A 19138-nucleotide genomic window follows, 5' to 3' on the forward strand; every position below is an offset into this window, starting at 1 on the left:
CTTAACAACAAAGCCTGTAAGTGAACGGCCTGCAAAACCTCATTTACTCAACCCCACGACGAACTCATTAACTGCAGGCTCCATTACCCATTCCACTTTGCCGGTCGTAAAGAAAGTTTTAAAATCATGTTTATGGGAGGGAGGCATAAAAACAAATCAGGAGATTTAAGTAAAACCCCTAAAATTGAAAACAAAACATTCCCCCTCCCCGCCCCAGCGCTACAGATTCCATTTATCAAGGAACAGCTTCATCAACACAGAAGGAATATCTAACTGGACTTTTACTATGCTCATAATTAGAGACCCATAAAAAAGCAGATGCCAACATGACAACGCACTGCATGTCCTGTATTAAACATTCAAACCAAGGCTCTCCGTCTGAAAAAGATCCCCTGCCCGCGACCCACCTCAGGAGCTCCTGGCTTGGTTTTTAAACCGTAAAATAATCAGTCTAAGGAAGGGAGTTAATTCCCCACACACATACTCTGATCTTCCTTCCACTCAGCTGAAGAGAACACAGTGCATTGGTAGCTTTCCTCGCACGTCCCCAGCACCGGTACTGAAAGCTCCTATTCAGCATCTCGCATCCCTCCCTCGTTAATTTCAATTAAGTTAGATTCTTAAGACAAGAAAATGGGGCGGGGAGAGGGGAGAGAGAAGCAGCACTTACCCTTTGGGGACTCGCTTCGGGTTTTCTTGCTTTCTAAAGGACACTCACTGCTGCTGTTGGGAGAGCATACTCTTCTCCTGCCTAAAATTTCATCTAGAAGAGACAGACACACACATACACAGAGAGAGAGAGAGAAATGAGAGACCTGAGTATCAGATAACGCTCCACTTCTTTCTTTTTCCAAGAATCAACCAGAGACTTATTTCGCATTTTGCTGCCCAAACACAGAGTCAGGCTACTGTGAGGGTGGGGGGGGGGGGGGGGAGAGAAAGAAAAATCATCTTCTTGAGAGCTCAGATCTGCTTCCCTAATCATGCCGTCCAAAGGGAAGTAATGACTGTTCAAACAGTGATCAATGCAATGATTTTAAGCCGTAAAATTCTGAATCGAGTTTATTTCCTTACTGAGTTTCATCATTTGTTCGGCAGCCTTTTGTCCCTCTTGTGTTTCCACTCCTTTCATGCCCTGATGCAAAGCAACTGGGGGAAGGAAAAAAGGGGGTGGGAGAAGAAGAAAAACAATTCCCTCTGAGTCTTCCTACCACAGTATCTCTCTCGCCTAAAACCCTCAAGGTCCTTAGCAATCTTCTCCCTCTAGATTGTACGGAAATGCTCGAGCCTTTTGCATTAGTGCAGCTCTGCAAGCCAACGCAAAATATCTAATATACAATTACCGCGTCCTCTGAACAGATTTAAAATCAATATCCTCCCATAATAATGCTGGGGAAACTGAAAGCATGAAGTTGCATATGGGCAGGAAGGAAGAGACAGTTTGTCACTGTGAACATCAAATTCTCATTTATCACGGGCTTGTTAAAGATGCAGGCATCTTAAAAAACCTTGAAAACAAGTACCATATTTGAGAGAGTATAGGTTGCACCTGTCTATGAGTCAACATAAGCAAAGCCCAGATGCTCTGTATGCACGTTTCTTATGGTTAAGAAATGTTACAATTCAAGGCACCGCTGTTTAACACCACAAAAAAAATTTCCGTTCCACGTAGCCTCTCGATCCCAACCAGGGTCGTTTGTGCGAACAGTCACTCCGAATTAACTCAAGTTCCGCAAGCTAAATCTAGTGGACTGCACAGATATTCAATGTATTGGGAGACAGAGTGGGAAGAGTTGTAGCTGACAGCGTCCAAGTGGTACAGAGAACAGACAGTTAACATGCGGAGGGCAGAACCTGCTCAGAAATGCCTTTACCCAATGAGCGATGTTGGAACGCAGCAAAGTTACAAGTGGCATTTCAAGGTTTTAAAGAACACGAGCTGCCTCTGATCTTATCTCACCTTGACCCTGTCACCCAGGCTGTTAACACAACCAGCGCTTGGAAGGATGGCGAAGGTCTGCAGCCATCCGTAACCAAAAAACAAAGTAAATACAATCAAATGGCGACAATCAAAACAGACGAGAGAAAGAATGGACTCAAAGAGGGGGACAGATCTTCAATCTTCAAGGCACTCCACATTTGAGCCTTAACTCAGCCTTTCGTGGGCTGCATTTTACCAAAGTGGCAACAAAGGCTCGCCACACACAGTGTCAATTGGCAGAGCCAAGATGGGAAGCACTTAAGGAGTATCTAGCCTGGCTGCCCGTAGTGAGGTCACAAGACAACGCCTCTCTCTCCTGCCCACTCCCAACTGTCTGGAGCTCTTCATTCTGGGTGTTGATTTTTCTGGTCATTATACTCTTGTGCTGCAAACCCTTAGAGCTGGAGGCCAAGGGCCTGTTTCCTTCTCCCATCCAGCTTTCGCTGTTTCAAAACCATGAAATCATGGGCGGCGGGTATCACAGGCAGGAGTAGGCATTGCCTTCCCAAAACTGCCTATGCTCTCCACTGGCCACCCACTAGGGCTGGGCCTGTGGTGTGGCAGCCCAGCTCTGGTGGGACCACGCCACTCACTGGGATGGGGAAAACTAACAGGCCTGGGGGAGTAACCTCAGGCGGGAGCCGAGTGAGGCTCCATGGAAGTTGCAGAAGGGGCTGGACCTCAGGCAGAAGGGGCGGGGCTGGAGCCTGTCTTCTCACCTGAGCTTTTACCCACGGCCCATGCACGGAGTCCTGATACTTTGCTTGCCCCTCCCAAACTAGGCAGGGGGAAAGAATCACATCCAGGCTTGATTTCATGCATTCAGGGTAGAGAAGGTGCTTTTGAATCAAGCGAGGCGACACCTGGTTACAGTACCGGTGGTTTATGGCAGTGGTTCTAAGTAGCCGTGACTGCACCACTGTGCCAAAACATCTCATTCATGATCTACCGTCTCTTCTACTTCAACTGCACAAACATACGCACACCTCTGTCAACACGCACTCATTCTGACCTGCCTCACGTCACTCCTAACCGGCAGTGCCCCCAGCACCTGCAAAACACTGACCATGCTGTGCAAACATCAACCAGTGACTTGCTCTTTGCCCTGCTCTCAGATCCATGAGCATCTTCACCACACAGTCTCCTACGCATCGGGTACACAAATACGGGGGTGGGTCAAACACACACGTGTGATTTCGGTCATGCTCTAGGTAGAGTTCACTCTTCTCCACTTGTGGCCCATTCAGGATTTGAGCCCAGGTCTCCAGACATGCAATGTTAGCCTATTAACACCAGCGAGACCTACAGCATCTCAGGTCTGAGTTCTGAGGCTCCCAAAATCTCTAAACAATGTTATTTTCTTGTCAAATCAGCACGTTCCATTTTTAAACCCAAAGGATGGAAAAAAGCTGGGGGAAGGGTGGGTGGAAAGATGATAAGACACTTGCTGTATTTTTAGCGTGGGAGTTCTTTCCATTATAGTAAATCTCTTCTCTGCTAAGCCAGGAGCCAACTTTGCATTTAGTATTTTGGAGGGTTTTTTTATTATTATTTAAAACATGTTTTACTGCAGCACATTTAACCAAGGAGAATGAAAAGCGGAAGTGTGGTTAAGGCCTGGAGTCCCCTGGCTTCTGTTCTCAGCTCTGCCACAGACTATTTCACCAGGAGCAAGTCACTTGACCTTGCTGGGTCTCGTGATTACCTATGTGTTTGCATTACAGTGACGCCTACAGGCCTTTGTTGACATCATGCTCTCTCTGTGCTAAGCCTTGTACGCGCCCATAATGAAAGAAGGCCCTGCCCCAAAGAGCTTGCAGTCTAAGCTCTCATGTTGGGTAGGAGAAAGGAATGACTATTGCCAGAGAACAGACACACAGAGCGGCGTGCCCGCAAGAACACAGGGACTCTGCAGGAGTTGGAGCAGGAACTGGAGACAAGCAGGGGGTCAGGAGCTAGCAGGGCTGATGCAGGGCAAGATCAGGGCTTGGAGCAAGGCTGGCACAGGCTGGGCTGGCTTACCCTCGGGCTCAGATGAAGGAGCTGTCTCCTGCCACCCTGGCCACTCAGCAGTGGCAGTTTTCCTCCTGAGACAGTTCTGTGGCCATGGCTGGCCCACCCGCATTCCCGTCACCATGGCGCCCCACCACTCGGGGCTTGTGCCCAGGGGCTGGAAGCAGTGGCCCACATGGGGGCTTGTGGCATGAAGAAAAACAGTATCGGCTCCGTCCACGCCTCCACGTCCACATGGCCCCGTTCTCCTACGGTCAGGCTTCTGCTTGAAACTGCAAGCTGCTGCCACCATCTTCTCCAGGCCCAAAGCCACCTCCGAAACACCTGGCAGCAGCTTCAGCAGGGGCATGCCGAGGGAACACTGACTCCACAGAGCGCAGCCACTGCCGACCCCGGGCTGAGGAGGATCCATGTCAGAGCCCACCCCCGCACCAGCTTGGGGCCTGCCAGGAAACGAATTTCCCAGGCCTAGACCACTTCCTCCCACAGTCGCCACAGCAGGCAGAAAAGCGGCCCCACGGCACCCTGTGAACATGAGCAAAGAGCAATGCAGTTGGCTGAGGTACTAGGGATCACAGGCTAGCAGCTCCCGCTTCTCCTGGCCAGGCACAAGGCCAGGGCGGAGACGGGACAGCAGCAGGCTGACCAACAACAGGGCCATGCTTGAGCAGGTTAGGCACTCGTGCGTTGGTTAATCCAGGGGGCTGAACTCACGGTAAGCCCACACGGACAGCCTGAGACACACTGCCTCCAGGTAAAGTGAGGGCGCTGAGGCTACACTGGGGAGCAGGAAATACCTCCAACAGCCTTTGAGTGGCAAGCACTGCGCAGAGGCAGCCATGCATTTTACGCAGTGCACCAAGGCCTTGAGGATATTCTAAGCAGGGGCCGTTTTCTAGGCTAGAAGCCACTGCCACAGTGAACCGCTGCCAAACCTTTCACCAGGCTGGAGCCAGCAATGTGGAGGGTAAGCTGGGGAAGTCCATGCCAGTCAGCCTCACCATCTCCTGCAGCTCTCTCCTGTGCTTTCCCACCGCCACCATCCTGCCCAGCTCTCTGCCCAGCAGGGCAAACCAGCTGGGCTCATCCTCAGGGGAAGGGGCAGACAAGCACCGTGACAAACACTCAGCAGGTCCGGGTGTCGCCTCCATGGGTTTGGAACTTCCCCCACGCGCAGCCAGATGGGAGGCCCAGGGGCTAGGGATGTAAGTGACTAGTCGACTACTCGCATTCCCCGCCCCTGCCCTTGCTGTCACTGTATCTGTCCCTGTGCCCACTGGGACGACCTGTGGACAGGAGCTGCTCCAGCTGAGCAGGCAGCCCAACTCAGTCCCGGCTCGTGCCAGGTCTGGGAACTACCCCTGCTGCGGCTCTGCAGTTTAAATGTACTAAGAGCCAGGCTGCCTGCTCGCCCAGTTCCTACTGCATTTAAACTGCAGAGCTGCAGCCAGGGCAGCTCCTGGGCCCATCGCGAGCCGGAAATGAGCGCCTTCCCTTATCGACTAATCGTGTAGTTGACAGAATTTGTATCGACTACACAACCAGCTAATAACGCGCCTCTTAACATCCTTGCCAGGGGCCACATCTGCAGCGCACAGTGTTACTCTCCAGGCACAAGTAACGGGGCAGGGTAAGAGGGACGCTCCTGCATTTGCTGGTGCAGCTAAGCAGGACTAGGCCAGGTTCAATGAGTGTAACTAAGGCTGAGTTGGTGAACACGGAAGAAGAGAAACAGAGCTCTCCCTCTGTTCGTGATATTCTAACACGGGGCACCATCTCCCCGCCCCCCACTTGGTGTAACAGACGGTTCCCACTAACCAGCCTAGGCATCTCAGTACATTCCTTTCTCTTCCCTCCTTCCGTGCAGGCAGCCTGCGGAGAGACGCCAGCATTGGCCTGCCTGCTCAGTCTGTCCTGTTTGTGGGGCCCTGGAGGCTGCCCCCTGACCCCGGGATGGGCTTTTTGGTGTGCCCTGAAACTGAGGAGCAGCACCAGCTTGCTGAGTCCCCGTGGGCCGCAGACTGCTAACAACAAAGGCAGGCGCCTGGCGAGGAAGGGCCACGGGGTGAGCTGAGCACAACGGCGTGGAACCCTGCGGCCGGGCAGGTCTGCCCCTCGCCAGCAGGCGTCAATGGAACAAAGGGAGAGTGCAGCACAAGGTCATGGGAATGATGGGCCATAATTTCACTAACGGCAATGGGCATGGAAAAAAATAATTCAGAAAGGGTGGAGGCAGAGGGGGAGGACGCAAAGCCTCTGGACGGCGGGATCCCGGTGCTGGGGAGTATAATGAGCAGGCTTTGCCACAGATTCACTTCCTGCAGAGTGTAGGGGAAAGCCCTGCAGTCCAACCCCAAAACAGCAGCGATGCAATGGTGCTGCTTTGGGCAGAGCTGGAGGCTGTTTCTCTGCACCCTTCCGGAGATGGAAAAATTCATCCCTCCAGGAGGGCAGCTCACGGGGAGAGAAGACTTTGCTACGGAAGGCAGCTGGTGTGGCGAGACCACTGCCCATCACGCTGACTGGTTATTGTCTTGTTGCTTTCTTGTGTGTCTGTCTCTGCCTGTTGCATTGTTGGTCTGCAAGCGGCCTGGGGCAGGGACTGTTGTTTGGTTCTGTGGCTCCGAGCCAGGCCCATGATGCGCGTGGTAAATAATAAATTGCTAACGTGGCCACGAGTCTCTAGCTAGAGGGGAGACCTCAGCAAGTCTCACAGATCTGGCCTGTGGCTCGGGATCGTTCTTAGCATACACCAGGGGTTCTGCAAATGTGGGAGCTAGGAACCCTCTCCCCAAACATCAACCCTTCAGGTCCCCTGTCACAGAACACTTTCAAAATGGACAGAGGGGCCAGGCACAAAGGGAGATCTCCTGGGAGGCACTGGGATAGAATATTTGAGCAGATGGGGGCAGGCTGATGGTTTCTCCCCCACTGGATCGTTTCCATTGTAGGTGCTGAACATGCAGATAGGCCAGACGACGGTCCAGGACTGCAAAATCTGAGGTTGGACTGCAGCTGTGGCAGGCAACCCGGAGCCAGCTCTGACCTAAACTAAAACGGCCGTGGAGATGTGCTGGCCCAGACCCGGGGCAGGCCAGACACGTCCCCCTGGAATCCTGGCTACATCCTGGCATTGCTACCTGCTCAGGGTCAGTGCTATCCGCCACCGGCCTGACTCTGCCGAGCAGCTGGTGGGTGGTGGGCGATAGGTGCTGGGGAAGAGGTGCAGTGCGGGCGGCGCCTTGCAGGAAGAGGTGGAGTGGGAGCGGGGCCTCAGGGCAGAAGAAAGGCAGCGCCAGGACTTTCACGTTCTCCTTGCTCATTGAACCGCGCGCAGGAGACCAGCGCTAGCCCGGAGCTGCAGACCCGAGCTGCAAGCACACCTTCAGCTGAACGGAGACAGATCAAGCCTGTACGCGGGGGGGGAGGGTGCAAAGCCCCCTCCATGGCTCCCCCAAGTAAGCATGCCCCAGCCGGCCAGGGGAAGACAAGAGCAGCGCACTGGTTGGGGCTGATTGCCCCACTTACTTGGGGGACCATAAGGGGTGCTTCCACATTTATAACCCCTCCCCCCGCCCCGAAATGCCTATGTACAGACCTGCAGGCTCTTCATTAATTCAGTCGATTAAAATCCTCTCTCCTCCTCTTCCTGTTTTGACAGGCTTTTCCTGACTCTGCCTTGAAAGAGGCTGCAGGGAGAGCAGCCTTAGAGTCGTGAAGAGAACTGGAAAAGCCCAGGCTGCAGATCCTTCCTGGCATCTCATGAGGTGGAAGCTGATCAATAGCTACAGTCCAATATTTAGACCCTGCCCTCAAGAAATGGAGGAGGGGTGCCTCTTGCACCACCACCCACCTTCCTCAGCCCCAGGAAGTAGGCTTGGTGTCCTCAGGCCCATTTTACAGATGGGACTGGCTGTAAATGGGGCAGGTGAATGCTCATGGCCACCCAGAAAGTCAGTGGGCATTTCACCCTGGGGACTTGACCCAAGTCTCATGCGATGATCCATCCGTGCTCCCCTCATCCCCTCAAGTTTGGGAAAGAACCCAGGTCCCTCCTGCATCCCTGCTCTCTGCAGTAGCCAGGCAGGCACTCACACAGCATGTCAGCACCAGCCCGTCACTCGCCGCCTGCCTGCACCCGTTCGCTTTGCATGAGCGGCAGCAAAGCACCTCCAAGCCCAGCCCAAACCTGAAGATTCCCAGGGAACGTGACAGAGGGAGGTGCAGGTCAGCCTGGATCCAGCCTCCGTTCTGCCTGTAATAGGGCTCTTTACAAGCCAACGGGCACAAACAGCCCCTGGGCTCCCACCTCTCCATTGCAATTCATGTCTACAGAACTCACCCAGCCCCAAAAAGCTGGTAAATATTCACAGATTGGAAAACACTTGTAGAGAGGATACGCTGAGCTCCACAGAGACAACCAGACTCGTTTTTTATGCTTCCCAGAGGGGCTTGGTTAGCAGATGTGAGCCCCCTCGCTCTGCTCACGGAAGATATGAGGGGGACATGCTGGCAGGTCTAGTGGTTAGGGCAGAGGGTCTGGGAAGCTGGGGCCCAGACTTCTATCTCCAGCAAGGGAAGCCGTGTGTTATTTCAGAAGCACTACAAATCCGGACTCCGAGGTTCAACCCCCAGCTCTGGGAAGCAGTGTGGTCTAGTGGTCAGTGCAGACAGCCTGAAAATTAGGATTTTTGGGTTCGATTCCCATCTCTGCTAGGCTATATTTACACTGCAGTTATTTCGAAATAGCACATCTATACTGCAGGGAAGCCTCAAAATGAGTCCGAGGCTGACTTCCCTAATGTAGACGTGCTATCTCGATTTAGAGCCCCAGGAGGAATAACTTAGAATGGCCCTGGTGAGGGACTATTTTGAAATAGCAGAATTGGAGCATCTGCACACATCTTATTTCAGAATAAACATTATTCTTCGTAGAATGAGGTTTACAGAAGTCAGGATAAGTTGTCCGTTACTTCGAAATTATTTTGCAATAACAGAATTGCTGTGTAGATGCTCACATAGTTATTTCGGAATAATGGCCGTTATTCTGAAATAACTTTGCTGTGTAGACACCCCCCCTAGTGGTCCACTGCCTCTTTGTGCTGCTCTGAAGAAGCCCTCTGTACCTCAGTTTGTCTGTAAAATGGATATTGCACCTGCACCTGCCTCACAAACGTGGTTTAAGCTGTAATAAAGGCTAGCAGAGGGATTGAGATTCATGGGATGAAAGGACACTCTGGCAGCAAAGTATCAGCCCACGGAGGGCCCCCAGACAGTTCAATCTGGCCTCTCCTCCTTAGGCTGAGCAAGCTCTCTGCAAGTGCACCGATATCACCCTGGGATAAAAACCTGCCTTCCTCGCCGCAAGGCACTTTCCCTTCTGTGTCGTGGGGGTGAGCTCACCAGGGCTCTGGAGTGCTGACTCGTAGCCTACAGCCCTCACCCTCTTGGAGCAAGTGAGAGCATGGGGAGCACAGCGCAGCCTTGGCTCATGACCTCTCTTGACAGAGACGAAGCAGCGCACGTGTGTGGCCCAAGCCTGCGAGCGGCTCTTCCCGTACGCACCCTGCACCGCTGCTGCGCCTGGGCAGGTTTCTCACTGCGCCGCGCTCAAAGGTGAATGCTAACGACAGGGATTCCAGACAGAGCAGCCGGGGGTGCTGCACCCAGACCGCCATTTAAACGTCCGATTGCACTCATTCCGCCCCTGAAAAAAACAGCGCTCTTCCAGCCTGTGACAGCTTTGACAACCAGACTCCTTAATTCCTTTTTCTTATTCCCTTAATCTGTCATCTTTATCAGGCTGGGGAAGTGCCAGGCAGCATGCAAGAGACCCGGCCCCGATCAATCTCCACATTACAGCTGACAGAATGGTGCTAATAACTTATTGATCTAATGTTTGCCAAGCCCCACTGGGGCTGAAAAGCTGCCATTGATTGGCTTGAGGGAAAGAGCCCCTCAGCTGAGAGCAGAGCGGAAAGCCTTCAAATTGTCTTCTTCCCAAGGCCCTCGCCTGGAGACGGGGGAGGGCAGGGAAGGGAGGACGGAGAGAGGAATAAAGAAGGGAAGAAAGGCGGAGAGAAGAGGAGAAAGGAGTGTGTAAGAGGAAGGAAGAAGGAAAGAATGAAAGGACAGAGAAAGGAAGGAAGAAGGGACAAGATGAATAAGACTTAAATAAGGGAAGAGAGGAAGGCAAATGTGTTTGGGAGAAAGGAAGAGAGAAAGGCAAAAGAGAGAAATGGGGAATGGAAGAACAGAGGAGGAAAGAGCATGGTAGGGAAAAGGAGAAACATAAATGGAGGGAAAATAAACGAGGAACAAAAGGACAATCTGGAGCTGAAAACTATTCACTTACAGACAGATGCAGGGTGACCAGCTAGCAAGTGTAAAAAATCAGGACAAGGGGTTGGGAGTACTAGGAGCCTATACAACACAAAGCCCCAAATATCAGAACTGTCCCTATAAAATCGGGTCACCCTAGACAGAGTCTCCTCTTTGTACTGACAGCGAAGGGTTAACCCTCGGCTCCCTCCCCGCACAAGTCCCCCACCCGCAATGCCGCTGCCCCGGGGAGTACATTTGTGTGTGAATGCTGCTGAAGGGCACAGCAGTGACAAGTTCCTCTGGCAGCGTTCGATACCAGGCTCCGGCGATTGGGGAGAGAGCGGGGGAGGGGGGGAGGTTCCCTATTTCACTGATGAGCCAACTCCCCCACAGCGGCGCGCTCACAGCTGACGCCTCCCCGCCAGTTCGATCAGAACCGCAGGCTAGAAGTTTGCTTCTGCTACAGAATGCACTGACGACCCGAGTACTCGACCACGGAAAGGCGTCAGGCACTTAGGGGTGTCTTTGCTCAGTTCCACTCGGCCTGGGAGGGGGTGTCCGTGAACCAGGGAACTCTTGCAGCCTGGGACGACCTGTACAGGTGGAGACACCAGGAAAACGTGCGCAGGCTACAGCAACAGCTCCAACAAAAGCCCATCTGAAACCCCCACACATGATGGCTTCCTGCAGATTCCAGCTCCGCCCCAAGCCCATGTGGGGGGCTGTGTGATGCATGGACTGACCTGAAGAGGGCTTCAGTGAGAGGCGCCCGCCACTTCCTGGAAAGCAGTTTGTTGTAAGTTTGAGGGATCTCACACATGTTACGTCCACACCCCAGCAGGGCGTCTTTAGCCACGGGGATCTGAATGGCAGGGGCAGGCTTTTAAAATTTTCCTTGGTCTCCCTAAAATCAGTTTTTTTCTGTCACTCCTCTGCACAGCAAAAACCAAACACCCAACCAGGCCTGTCTCCAGGAAGGAGGATTCCCTGCTTCTTTCACAAGCTGCTAAGCCATACAGGGGACTGCCTGAAAGAAAGCAAAGATCGGACAGGTAGCCCAGCGCCTTTTCCAGGGCAGCTAATCGCAAAGCAAGATCTTCACTGACATGCTATGGAGAAAAGTCATTAAACCGCTCCAAGCCAACCTGTGCACTAGTGCAAGAGCCACAGTCAGTTCCCGACATGGTATGACATTTCATGGCAGTCACTTCTGATAACACATCCATGCACACGCACACACATGCATATACACAGGTCGCTGCACGCAAACATATGTCTATGTATGAACACATCCATGAACAAAGACATGCACTTATTTGCGCGCACACACACACACACACACACACACACACACACACACACACACACAAATACACATCTTACATGAGCACACGCATTTGGGGAGATAAAATCTCGGCGCTGAAATCTATCGACTTGTGGTGAGGTTGGGAGCAGCAATTCATTTCCCACTCCCCAGCAGCCAGCGAGAGTGGACAAGTCAGGTGCCACATTACACTCCATATTGGATTTCTATATATAACCTCAGTGAGATGTCACAGCTCCAGTGATTTCTTTTCAGCTCTTTACTAGATGCCTGTAAAACAGCTGGGGAGAGTTTTCTTTTGGTATGTTTGGGGATTTGGGGGGCGGGGGAGGGTTAGTTTTGGAAGTGGGATAATCTGGCTCTTTCTGGATCTGAAAGGAGAGGATGAGAGAGGATGTGTTGTTTATTTTGGTGGCTCTCAACCTTTCCAGACTACTGCACCTCTATCAAGAATCTGTCCTGTCTTGCCTGCCCCCCAAGTTTCAGTTTGCTTAAAAAACTACAAAATCAGACATAAAAATAAAAAATACAACACCACACAGTTACTGAAAAATTGCTGCTTTTCTCATTTTTACCATATAATTCTAAAATAAATCCATTGGGATATGCTGCCTGCACTCACATCTCAGTGTACAGCGTACAGAGCAGTATAAACAAGTCAGTGTCTGTGTGAAATTGTACCCTGTACAGACTTTGCCAGCACTTTTTATGTTGCCTATTGTAAAACCAGGCCAATATCAAAGTGAGGTGATGCACTCCTGAAGATCTCTGAGTACCCTGAAGGGTTATGTGCCCTCCCCCCCGGCCCCAGTTGAGAACCACTGGTGCATTTCACTTCCCAAATACAGGATATGCTGGGACCGTATTAGGTGGTTTTCCTCCCTGCAGAGCTGCCTCCTCCCACAAAAGTGAGATTCATCATCCCAGCTCCAGCCACGTCACATGGCTAGATCCAGGCACAGAACAGGCCAGGCCTGCGTGAGCCTTCCTGGCTCTCCTCACTCCGCTGTTTCTGTAAGTGCTTCTCAAACTATTTACCATTGTGGGCATGGGTGGCACGTGACCCTCCCATTTCTGGGAGGCCAGCTGCCCAGTTCCACCCCTTCCTCCCAGGCCCTGCTTCACCCCACCAGAGCTGCTCCCCACTCCCCCACCCCACTGGGGTTCAGCCCAACAACCCCATGCACCTGCCTGTCTGACCCAAGCCCTGGGCCACCAGCTGGCCTGTCCCAGCTGCCTGGAGTCCTGAGCCTCTGGCCAGCTCTAAGGCTTAAGCCCCAGCTTGATCTCCCAGGCCAACACAACCCACTCCTGGCTACCTGTTGCCCAAGCAGCTCCTGGAGGAGCCACCCTGGGTTACTGGCTGGTCTGAGCATTCTGCTGTCATGAGCTGTCCCAGGCCACTGGCTGGTCCTGGCCACCAGTCAGCCAAACTCCAGGCCTCCAGGTCAACCTACGCTCCTGCTGGCTTCAGGGAAGAGGGGGAGTGAGGGCAGGGCCTCAGCCTGGGTTGGGGGGGCTAGATTGTGGGCTGCAGCCACACAGTAGATATACTTCCTGTGTGGCCCTGGGGATGTCACATGGGCCACAGCCGTGTGCTGACTGGGCTGAAAGTGCCCCGTGGCCTAAGAACCACTGAGATCGAGGCACCCCCCGTGCTCCGAGCAAGGCAGGTTTATCATGAAAATGTTACAAATGTCCCCCAGGGACCCAGCAGAGCCACCTCCCCAAGCCCATTTTGTTTAGGAGAGAAGCAGGCCCTGAACCTGGCTCTCGGCAGGGATTCACTGAGCCACCTGGAAAGGAGCATTGAACTCACGGGGGCCACACAGGCAGCACAGAAAACTAAACCGTTCCCTGTGTGTCAGCATCCAAGAGATGTGGACCTGACCTAAGGCCTGCAGAAGGAAGACCTCCCCCTTGTTTTTTTTTTTTTACCAAATGGAGATAATGAGCTAGAAACAGGTTGAGTGACTTGCCCAAGGCCGCACGCCAAACGAGTGGCAGAACCAGGTTTAAAACCCACGTTTCCTGACTGTCAATCTGATGCCCTGTGTACTGGTCCATGCTGCCACAAGTCCCGGGCTGGAGAGCAAACTGCACTTCCACCACATGCTTGCATGTTGTTCCTTCACCTCCCAAAACCTGGGTTCAGATGCAAAGCAGGACACAACCACCAGCAAAAGCAGGACACAACCACCAGCTCCCAACAGGCTCCGGCAGAAATCGAACATGAGAGGAGCACAGAGAGGGCAGAAATCTGCAATTCCGGCCCCAGAACAAAAGCTGGAGAGCTGGTGGTGACTGAGCCCCGTCTGGGCAAACAGCTATCCTTCATGAGAACATGTGTACGCAAAGGTGGCTGGGCTTCCCACCCCCATCTGCCCGTTTGGAGCTGATTTTCTGCTCAATTTAAGGCAGCAATTCAATAAAGCCTTTTTTTTTTTGAAAGTGAAAACATGCCTGTGTCCTGGCTCGTTATCCCAGACTCAGAAAACAGCCCATTTACTGCATTCTGTCTCTAATCATTAGCTACAACATCGCTGGCCCAAGTTAACTCTTGCCTGGCTAGATGCAAAGCCCACGGAAGTCAATGGGGATCATGCTACTGAAAAGTCACTGAATTCTGGATCAGGTCCATGGACAGCAATGTAAGGGATCTAACTAATTACTCTCTCACACAGAGTCTTGGATGAAAATCAGTCTGAGGAATCTAACACACATGTACACACCAGAAGCACCCCAACAATTTTTGAACATGAATCGATTCGATTTCCACTTCTGATTACACTACATTTCATAGCCTAGCCCAGAGCTCCAGAGTTGGGGAACTGTTTCCTGCCTTTGCAACCCAACCCCTGTCTGACCTTGAATAAGGCACTTCCGCTCTCTGTGCCCCAAGGTTCCGCACCAGTAACATAGGTAATAACGATTCGTAAAGCGCTTTAGGAGATCCGTGGATGAAAAGTGCTCTCTAAGAGCTAGGTGTCATCACCATGCATGGACGAACGGTGCCACATCAGGGCTAAGTATTATTTTTCTCTGAAATCTTCCAAAGAGGACTCGCCACGAGAAATAAAATACAATACGAATGGTGCAAAGGGGATAAAATGTAACTTACAAACTGGAGGAGAAGCAGCAGTCACAGACCGGCCTGAGCCGAAGAGAGGATAAGCCCTGTAGAAATTTGGGAGACTGCCTTTTGCCCCAGTTGTCTAGACATTCTGCATCTGGTTTCAACTGAGTCATACAGGATTCACCATGTGGGTAAACGGCAGCTGCCTCTGGCTCTATAGCAGGGGACGTGTTGGATGAGGATGCTGGTCCAGTTAGGCTGGGACCTCTAATGCGAGTCTCTGCCCACACAGACCAGTCTCCGGCATGCTCTGTGAGCACTCCTGGTAGGGAGAGAAGCCAGCTTTCAAGACTCCAGTTTGGCCTTGGGGAGAGGGAGTCTCCAATCCATGGGACTACCCACTGTAACATGGGACTGTGTGGTTCTTCTGCTGCTCAGAGCAGTTTTCAAACGCTGTTTCTTGTGTCCCAATTGAAGAAAATTGTTGCTGCCCACGACCCAACCTCATTTGACTGGAGTGTGGGCTCCAGGGTGGGGCTGAGGAGGAGAGCTTTGTAGGAGCTTGGGGGGGGGTCATGGCTGGGGCAGGACGGGCTTACCTCGAACAGCACCTGGTCAGCGGTGCAGCGGGAGGGGAGGGGGGAGGCGCTAAGGCATCTTCCTGCCTCTCCTGGCACCGCAGACCATGCTGCGCCCCAGAAGCAGCCCGCAGCAGGTTCCCAGCCAATGGGAGTGAGGAGCTAGTGCTCAGGGCACGGGCAGTGCGCAGAGCCCTGTATGCTCCCCCAGCCCCGCCAGGAGCTCGGTTAGCTGCTGGCCGTTTCTGGGGCACAGTGCAGTCTGTGGTGCCAGGACAGGCAGGTCGCTGCCTTAGCCTCCCCCTGTGGTCACCTGACCCACCTGCAGCAGCGAGACCCAGTGCCCGACATTCCACCCCCCAGTCCTGGGTCGCCACCCATCGCTGGAAAACCACAGGCTTGGAGGACCTGACTGGGGTCTTGCTAATCACACTGTCTCTTAAAAGGATGATGGCATGGTGCCCTGCTCTGGCCAGCTCAGGGAAGCAGCCAGTCACCTCCTCCTGTCAGGTGGGCGTAAAGAAGGCAGGGGGAGGACAGGCCACACCCTCTTCTAGCACCCACTGGCCTGATCCTGCAAACCCTACTCAACAGGACTGCTAGCAGAAGAGCTCCCCTCAGGGTCACACACCGTGCAGAGGAGCGACTGGGGAAATGGGGGATGAGACAGGAAGCAGAAATCAAGGGGTTCTGTCGGGAGAAGAGCGATCGCAAGCTTGGAGATGGCACCTTCCACTCCAAGAGGACGAATGGCATCCCAAATCCTGAAGCCAGCCAGGAAAGGAAAAGCTCAAGCGTTTGTCTGACAGTCACTGGCTCTGCAAAGCCCGTCCCCGCCTCCCACATGCCCTGGCAGGCTGCATGAGCTAACTGGATACAGGGGATTGGACTTGTTTACAGACACACACGGAGCTGCTTAAAGGGGCTCTAAGTCCGTGTTTGATGTGCAAACCGTCAGCTTTGCTGCCGTGCTTTTGTCAGGCTCTGCTCATCCTTCTGCGTCTCTCTCTCTCTCTCAATTAAGATTAAAAGTGCTTTACGCCCTCATCCGCTCGCATGGCGAAGCCCGCTGTCGTGCCACCGCGGCACCTTGCCTGCTGCCTCCTCTTTATCTGATCCAGTTGGAAACTACTTTTATATTCTCATTAGCTGCCCTTCGCCCCCCTCTCCACCCCCCCGCCCGGCTCACGCTACCTTTTCAGATGTTGCTAAGCCTCTTACCAAATCTCCGCAGCACAGGCAGCCTCTGTGCATTCCCAAGGCGGACAAGTCCCAATGTTTTTCCATTTGCCACGTTACATCCCTGCTGTGTTAAACGCCACTGAACGCCATCGTGGGGAGGGAACACCGCAGAATTCAAGGTCGGGAGGCAGTGGGCTTTGGAAAGAGGGAAACTGTGGAGGAGGAAGGAATCCACTGACCCCTGCTACATACATGGGACTGGTACAGATGGGCTCCAACCCCAGGCATTTTCCTACTAGTGCTCTACCCATCATTGCACACTATTAACAAGGTGATTGGCACCTGGGTAGCCAAGCCTGAGCATGAGCATCCCCAGTACAAAGCCCCACCTGCATCGCAACGTGCTGACTGTTCCTGCATGTGCTCGCGGGAGTCTGGGGGCGTCGACCCTGGTTCTTTGTGAGATGCGCTAGGATGCTTTCCCAGTCAACTGCAGGAAAACGTATCGGTCCTTGCTAAGGGGCGGAGGGGGATTGCGGGAAGGCCTTGGAGGACTATGAGCAGTCGAGTAATTTAGCCTGGAGTCCTCACTGCAAAGCGGGCAGGATCCAACCCAAACCAAAGTGGACTCAGTTGTAACCTCCCCTGCCTGCCAGGGAGCTAACCCAGGGGAAAGCGCTGGTGAGAGGTTTTTCTGAAGGGATGGCAGGGTGGGCGAAGGCTAAACCCTGGCTAAGAGCCACGGTTATGTCTGCAGCAGAGACATCCTAGATTTCACATGGCATCTGACCCTGGTTTTGACCCAAGCAGCACAATCATCAGAGCTTCAAATGGCCTTGCTTGTGCCACATCCGCCACTGTCAGAGTCTTCTTACCATTCGAGAGCCAAACTCCGGCAGGGCCTGGTTCGGCCAGCTTCACGCCACGCAGCAGACAGGTTCCAGTGCGGCACTGTACAATGTACAGGCAAGTGATGAGAGCTGGCTCTGGATTATTATTTATTGTTTTGCTTAAATAAATGTCCCTGAACCATGACTGCTCTATACCCCACTGTCAAGCCAGAGCGACTCCACTGACCTCAGTAAAGCGGCACCATATGCACACTGGTTACCAAGAGCAGCTCTGTGGTTCCCTGAATCTGGGATAGGGGACTTAGGAAACCTTTCTGGAGAACCTGGGATCAGCTTCTGGCCCCTGTTACTCTGCTGGCCTGAGAGTTACACCAGATTTATCTCGTCACAAGTCTGGGGCCTGGTGTTTAAATTTGGGCTTCATGTCGGTAGCTACTTCTCTCCTCCTTGGAACGTTTTCACCACCCACATAGCTGGGGTCCAAGCCTCAGTCTCTTTCTTCGAAGGGCCTCTGAATGGGAAGCCGTGTGTTCCAATAGCTGACCAGGGGAACAGACACAGGACAGGTGCAGAAATCTCTGTTTTTCCTACTGCAGGGGGTGGGAGGCCGACTGTGGGCTCATGGAGGCTTTAGCAATCTAGCCTATCAGTGCATGAGCACGACTCCTTCCAGCAAACAGAACATGCATACAGCGAGGGAAAGGATATACACACTGTGGGGCTTCGAGATTTTACCCACCGCTTCATTCTGGCTCACTTCTCTCTGTGTTAGGCTCAGCCAGGAAAAGAGGAAAACCACGACTAGCCAGAAGGAGGAGGGAGGCAGAGGATACCCAGCACTGGAGCTGGAAGGGAGTCCATGAAGCAATGAATGACCAGGAAGCGTGAGTGTGGCCATTCCTTCCTGGAACCCAGGGCACCAGGCTGGTCCCTGCAGAAATCCAAGCGCAGCAGCACTGATAATAATGACCATCTGTCTTTGGTGTCGGGCAGCGGCCTCACCACACATGGGGGTTTGCTTCACGAGTAAGAGATTTCCATAATATCTGACGGTTCCCAGTAGGGGCAGAGCAGCGAGATGCAGCGAACATGAATCAAACACATGAGAATATCTCAATCATTACTGCTGCCAATGATGGCTCCGAACTCGATCGATAGGGCAATTAGATTTTATCAGCACACGCCTTTCGGCCGCCTCTTCTGCTGTCTTTGCAAAAGCCTTCGTTAGATCTGTCTTTTCGGGGCCCTTTCTGCCTTGCTGAGAAATGGTGGCTGGCCCGAAGTATTGTTTTTTGCAGGTGAGGTTTGTTCTGCCTTGGTTTATGTTTCCAAGGTTCAAGAAAAGGAGAAAGAATCACCCAAAGTTAAGCTGTGAGCGATTTGCAAGCAGACCTCTTATTATTAATTATTTATTATCTGCATTACTGTAGCATCTAGGAGTCCAGTCCTAGCCCTAGACCAGGTGCTGTACAAAGGGACCCCAATCTCTGTAGTTACCATGGTACAAACAATAAACAACAACAGTGAGCGCCCAGTATTATTTTCTCTCGTCATTATTAAGTAGATTTAGCAGCAGCCAAGCCATCGGGCTAACCCGGCACTACATTTAAAGCACTGCTATCCATGGTGGCATTTCCCCCTTCTTTTTTTAAAAAAAGTCAGTCATGGCAGGGTTCTGAGTTGTGGGCTTCCATTCCCTTTGCCCCTGCCTGCCCCACATCAAGGAACCTGCTACAGGGGACGGATCAGGTAGGGACACAATCGGCACGCACACTAAAGAGAAACAGCTGTCAGGCTCTGCTCCCAGGA

General features: G+C 52.7%; 1 protein-coding gene across 13 annotated transcripts in view; it reads right to left on the reverse strand.

Moving 5' to 3' along the window:
• SAMD11 (sterile alpha motif domain containing 11) overlaps positions 1-19138 on the reverse strand; it is a 397470-nt gene that overhangs the window by 58423 nt on the left and 319909 nt on the right. For 12 of the 13 annotated variants that reach the window (XM_075906866.2, XM_075906862.2, XM_075906864.2 and 9 more), the window contains one exon: positions 671-763. The exons of the other annotated variant lie outside the window; for it this stretch is intronic. In XM_075906866.2, the coding sequence (XP_075762981.2) occupies positions 671-763 (93 nt within the window). The remainder of the gene's footprint in view (positions 1-670; positions 764-19138) is intronic. 13 annotated transcript variants of the gene reach the window in all.

This window comes from Pelodiscus sinensis, chromosome 24, assembly GCF_052426305.1.
Source record: "Pelodiscus sinensis isolate ZL-2025 chromosome 24, ASM5242630v1, whole genome shotgun sequence".
In the NCBI taxonomy this organism is placed as follows: domain Eukaryota; kingdom Metazoa; phylum Chordata; order Testudines; family Trionychidae; genus Pelodiscus; species Pelodiscus sinensis.